Source organism: Eurypyga helias, unplaced genomic scaffold (genome assembly GCF_000690775.1).
Source record: "Eurypyga helias isolate BGI_N326 unplaced genomic scaffold, ASM69077v1 scaffold52241, whole genome shotgun sequence".
In the NCBI taxonomy this organism is placed as follows: domain Eukaryota; kingdom Metazoa; phylum Chordata; class Aves; order Eurypygiformes; family Eurypygidae; genus Eurypyga; species Eurypyga helias.
Window position 1 is genome coordinate 1 of NW_010233797.1, and position 5565 is coordinate 5565.

The following is a 5565-nucleotide window of genomic DNA, read 5'->3' on the forward strand; positions in this document are numbered from 1 at the left end:
CATTCCACGATTCTATGATTCTATGGTAGAGGGGCCGCGTGCAGGGAGGAACTCGGGGTGTCTGCTGAGGGGGAGGAAGCGGGATGCTTTGAAAAGGCCACGTGGGTAGTTAGCTTTGAGGGGGAGAGTTGGGTCTGTGTGTGATGCGGAAGAGAGTCGTTCCAGAGGTGTTTTGACTGGGACTATCTGCATCCAGATAGGCTCCCTATGCACTCTCTCTCCCTTTGTTTTGCTCTCTTCGGGCACCATCTAATTCCTGCCTTGCACTCTCTCCCCAGGCTATAAAATCCCTGTTATTGAGAACTTGGGTGCCACTCTGGACCAGTTTGATGCAATTGACTTCTCTGACAATGAAATCCGTAAACTGGATGGGTTCCCTCTGTTGAGAAGGCTGAAAACTCTTCTGATGAATAACAATAGGATTTGGTAAGTGGGTGTGTTTTGGCCAGATGGGACCCTGGGGCAGAGGGAAATGGTCTTGGGAGAGAAATGTGTGTGTGTCTTTCAGTGCTGGGTAAAAGTGTTTGTTTTATGGAAAAGAAAAAATCAGCACTGGATACTGTATGGGTCCTCTTCGAGTTGCCTGACTTTTCACTGCAAGAGTCGGTCTTAGGTCAGCATTTGGTTTTTAGACAGGGCAATGAGATGTAGTTTGGAATTTGACCAGAACTTTGGATTTCAGTAACTGTCTTCACAAAGACAAGAAAATGGGGATACCTGTGAGTGAATGAACATAAATCTCATATTGCACGTAATGCTCTCACAGCAACAGCTGGTATTTATTGCCAGCTTTATTAGAAAAAGGATGGTAGAGGATGCTAAACCAAACTTCTGCTGGTGTCAGAGTGGGTTGTTTTACAGGGAGATCCCCTATGTTACGGTATTTCTGTGTGTTTTTTCACTGTTGCTAATTTCTGGCCTAAGTTTAACCTTTACTGTTTGTTCTTCTTCAGTCGGATTGGTGAGAACCTCGAACAGGCTCTGCCCAGCCTAACGGAGCTCGTTCTTACCAACAACAACATCGCTGAATTGGTAAGCTGTCAACGTGGGATACATCTAAACAAGCTTAAATTTTGTGTTTGTCATCTTCCTAATTAACCTTTTTCTGAGATTAGTGTCATATGCTTTTAGTAATGGTTCTTTTTGAGTAATATCGTATGGTTTTGGTAGTAGATAGTGGTGTGCATGTTTTCAGGAACATGATTTGAAGCAGGCAGTGGAACAGCAGTCACAAAGTCTTAGTGGTTTTCCTATTAAACTAATTGCAGTGATTCTAATTAGTACCAATTAGTAATTGGTCTCTAAAATAGATACAAGTCCAGGAACTTTGTTTTTCAAATATCTGATTTTTTCACTAAGTGGGGCTTAATGATTTTTTACTCTGTTCCAATTACATAGGGTGAACTGGATCCCTTATCAACTATTAAATCACTGACTTACTTGAGGTATGTAATCTTGGAAAACAAAGCAACTCTTCCTCTGCTGTTTGGACACTGCTGCTGGCCTGGCCCTTTGCTTTGATCTGGAACGCTCTCCTTTTTATGAGCTGTGGCAGATTCTTTATGCCTAAAAATTGAATGGATAAACAGCGTTTCCACTACGCTTAGGAAATACCTGGTATTTAGTGGGTGAGGCTTTATATTACTGACAGACTGTTATACCGATGAGCTGTAACATCTGTGTAAACCAATATGCAAGCATTGATGTAACCTTAACCTTTAAAAACACAAAAACTGAAGTTTTAAACTGTTATTACAAAATACTTTAAAATACATGTAAACAGTGACTTTTCAGTAACGCTGTATTTGGTGTGAGGGACAAAAAAAGAAGCAATTTGTCTCATGGGTTTTTTTTTCTGGTTGATCAGTGTCCAGGTAAGAAATATGATCGTTTCGGGGTTTTTTTTGTTTGTTTGGTTGTTTTTTTAAAATATTTTGAGGTTGTTCTTTATGTTCTTTAATAAAATCTATTTAATTGATAAAATAAAGTGCAAGTTTTTACTATAGTTTTCAGAATATCAAAGAACATTATCACTATTGGTGTTATTTGTTGTCTGCTATAGAGGAAGATACATGAATGCATTTCAAGTGTATTTCAATACAAGTGTGTTTTAAAATACTTTATATTAAGAACTTCTTTAAAACCTTTATTTACTTTGTAGCATTTTAAGGAATCCTGTAACAAATAAGAAGCATTACAGATTGTATGTAATCCACAAAGTTCCCCAGGTCAGAGTGCTGGATTTTCAGAAAGTGAAACTCAAAGTAAGTCTCATTTCTTCTGATTCAGCACAAGATGAATACCTTTGGGTGTTTTCCTTGTTACATTCTTGAAAATTCAGCAGTAACAGTAAGCTTTTTTTTTTAGTTGTAAACTTTATGGAAACTGTATAAGTGGCTCTAAACCACCCTCTTTGTTTTCTTTCGTGGTTAAGTGTATAGTCTGTTTTTAATTAAGTTTTACTACCTTTGTTTGTTTAATCTGATTCTTTTCTGGCCCTCGGGTGTTGGTAGAAAGGAGTGAGCAATCACAGCATGCAGATGTGTGTGGGTAAGAGCTCTCACTTTTAAAAGCACTAGGTTGATACGTCTTGAGTCTGAGCGTTTGGGCAATGTTTGTGGTTGGTCTTACATCTGGTCCCCACGTACCAATGTTCACTGATGAAGATGAGCCAAAGCGTCTTTCTTTGCCAAGACAGACGCTCTGCAAAATGCAATGTTCTTAAATTAACCTTGTGTGTGTGTGGTATCGCTGTAGGAGCGACAGGAGGCAGAGAAAATGTTCAAGGGCAAACGGGGTGCACAGCTTGCAAAGGATATTGCCAGGAGAACAAAAACGTAAGATAAAAAACCCAAATTTACGCTGGCATTCTCCTTCAGAAACACCACTTACTTTGTGTGCCGAATTAGGCAGCGACCTGAGGACCACTTGCTGGCAGGCTGCCTTTAAAAGCACTGGTAGCCAGAAGTGTCTTGTCCCAAGCATCCTGATTTTGGATGGTGGTGAATACATATCAGAAATATTTTTGAAAGACATATTTGGTCAGGGTGGATTGATTGAAGTCAGCAAGCAGGAAACCTTCATTTTCTTTTTAATTTTTGTTATTTTACCTGCAGAGGTGGCCAGGATTTGTTTGGTTGGGGTTATTTTTTCCTACATAATTGGTAACTAAATTTTTTTTCTTTTGCCAGGGAATATAAACTGTAAAATCTGCTGTAGTTAAGGGGATAAATGCAGATGAAAATCTTTATTTAGGCTATTATAAATATGTGTTTATTTAGTTTAATTTTTATTTGGTATGTCATGTATTTTGTTTAATCTGTTTGGAAATCAGAATTTGGATCATGTATAGCAACAGCATTTCCAAATTCATCGTTAAATAAAAAAAAATAATGTATTTAGCATTTAAAACTGGACTGGATGAACTCTAGCACTAGTTAATGAGTGGAAAGGGGTTCCCGTCTGTGATAGTTTTAGAACAAGTAGGTGATTGAACTAAACAGCTCCATAAAAAGATAGGAAGAAAATCTTTCTGTAGCTGCAGAAGTCTGCAGCACTGATGCTGGGTCAGCACTTCAGGAAGTTCTTCCCAGCCGATTACATCCATTTCCACAGACAACAGATTTTTCTTAAAGCAGCAGCAGATAACCTGTTTCTTTTGAGTGTTAAGATGACATCCAGCCCAGTGCAGGCTTTAATGTGGGCTGTTGTAATATCAGGCATATAAGAACAGGAAACAGGTTTTAATTTACTCTTTATTTATCCACCCTGCATTTCTAATGGCGACAGACCACCTGAGTGTTCAACAACATCCAAAGCAAATAGCTGTTGTCAACTGCTTAATTTATAAAGTTAAGGTCTGTCTGTCTTTATGAACAGATGAAAAGGTGGGGAGGGGGGAATGGGGCAGCGAGGCCAAGTTACTGGTGTTTCTGAAGGAGGCAATTCTTCACTGTATCAGTTTGTTAACAAAGATAAGATACTACACTTGATTGAATGAAATGCTTCCAAACCTAGTTTTGGAAGTTGGAGAAGCACGTGCTCTTCAAAAGGGGTAATGAATCTTTATTTTTCCTTTGAAGCTTCAATCCAGGTGCTGGTCTGCCAACTGACAAAAAGAAAGCTGGGCCCTCCCCAGGGGACGTTGAGGCAATTAAGGTAAATACGTCAGGACAACACGTAGGCAAAAGTAGGGGAGAAAAACTGGGGGATCCGACCTGAACAAACGTTTCCTCGCTCCTGGCAACCCCTGACTGTTCAGATGAATGGAACAATGTGTCTTAACTTCGTTGTAGGTGTTTTTTTTCAGTCATTTTTCATCTGTTACGATGTATCTGGTTCTTGAGAACCGAAGTGAAACTTTGGTCTGAGCTTAGAGCTCACCCAGGATAGAGCAGCTTGTTCTGTAAGTGAAGTAAGACTGTGCTTTTTCCCTTATAGAATTTTCTAGAAATGGGATTTTGTACAACTTTTTATAGAAGCTTAGCTTCACTTAACTGGAAAAAACCCTTGGTTTTACGTTTTTTTCTAAACAGACAAATACTGTACGTAAAGACTCATTGTTTTCTCTTGTCTGTTTTCAGGCCGCCATAGCAAATGCCACGACGTTGGCAGAAGTGGAGCGACTGAAAGGCTTGCTGCAGGCCGGTCAGATTCCTGGCAGAGAACGAAAACCAGGTCAGTGTGCTTTTATGACTTCTGTTTCCCAAAGAGAATCTACTTCTCTTCACTGCTGCCTGATGCTTTATGTGATCTCAGTAGGGAGTTGCACTGGAAGGGCCAAACAGGGAGCTGAAAAAAGCTGTTCAGAATGAGTGTAGCTTTATGGTTGGCACGACTGAAGGTCGCATCCGTCAGACTCCGCAAGTGGCGTATCGTCTGCCTCGGCTGCAGGGCGCAGTTCAGGGCTGTTCCACCTGGATGGACTCCCTTGAAAGCGAGGTGACAGATGCCAGCCCTGAGCGCTTTGCTGCACTGACTCCAGGCAGTTCATGCCAGCTATTTAAAAAGATTCATTACAAAGTACACCTGAACTCTTGTTCTGAGCCTTAGTGCCTCAGGCAGGGGTATGGGAACATCTCTGGGATCTTCCAGGGCTCTCTGCATGGAGGAAGCTGAAGGCCGGAGTGGCAGTATTGCCTCTCCTCTGTACGTTAAGAGCCGTGTAGAACTTTTCTTGTAGTGGTTTTCAATACGTTTGCACTAACCAACCGCCCTGAACCTCTGACGTGTCTTTTCAGGTCCCGAGGAGGACGCTGAAGAAGAAATGGAGGAAGACACGGTTCCCAACGGATCTTAGGCCCAGGGTGCGCCTGGGGTCAGGTGCTTCACCCCCAGAGCCCTGCCCTGCCGACGCGGGCAGCCGCCCTCCCCCCTTCTCCTTGCACATTTCGGCGTTCAATAAACGAGCATTTCCTTTTTCTCCCCTTGGTGCGGCGTCCCTTGCCCGGGTCGATGGCCGGGAGGGAGCGGGACGGCGGCGCCCGGGGCTGTGGAATGGGACGGCCATGGCGGCCGGAGGCTGAGGGGCTCTTTTCGCACCGTCTGATTGGCTTCCTGGCTCCC

At 42.1% G+C, this 5565-nt stretch overlaps 1 protein-coding gene across 1 annotated transcript; it reads left to right on the plus strand.

The window, feature by feature from the left end:
- Positions 1-278: 278 nt before the first annotated feature.
- Positions 279-5299, plus strand: SNRPA1 (small nuclear ribonucleoprotein polypeptide A'; the record flags this gene model as incomplete). The annotated part of the gene is made up of 8 exons (XM_010161818.1): positions 279-426; positions 954-1032; positions 1399-1445; positions 2162-2264; positions 2758-2837; positions 4083-4158; positions 4584-4677; positions 5241-5299. Coding segments are annotated over 8 exons (686 nt in total), but the record flags the coding sequence as incomplete, so codon positions are not given.
- Positions 5300-5565: the final 266 nt, after the last annotated feature.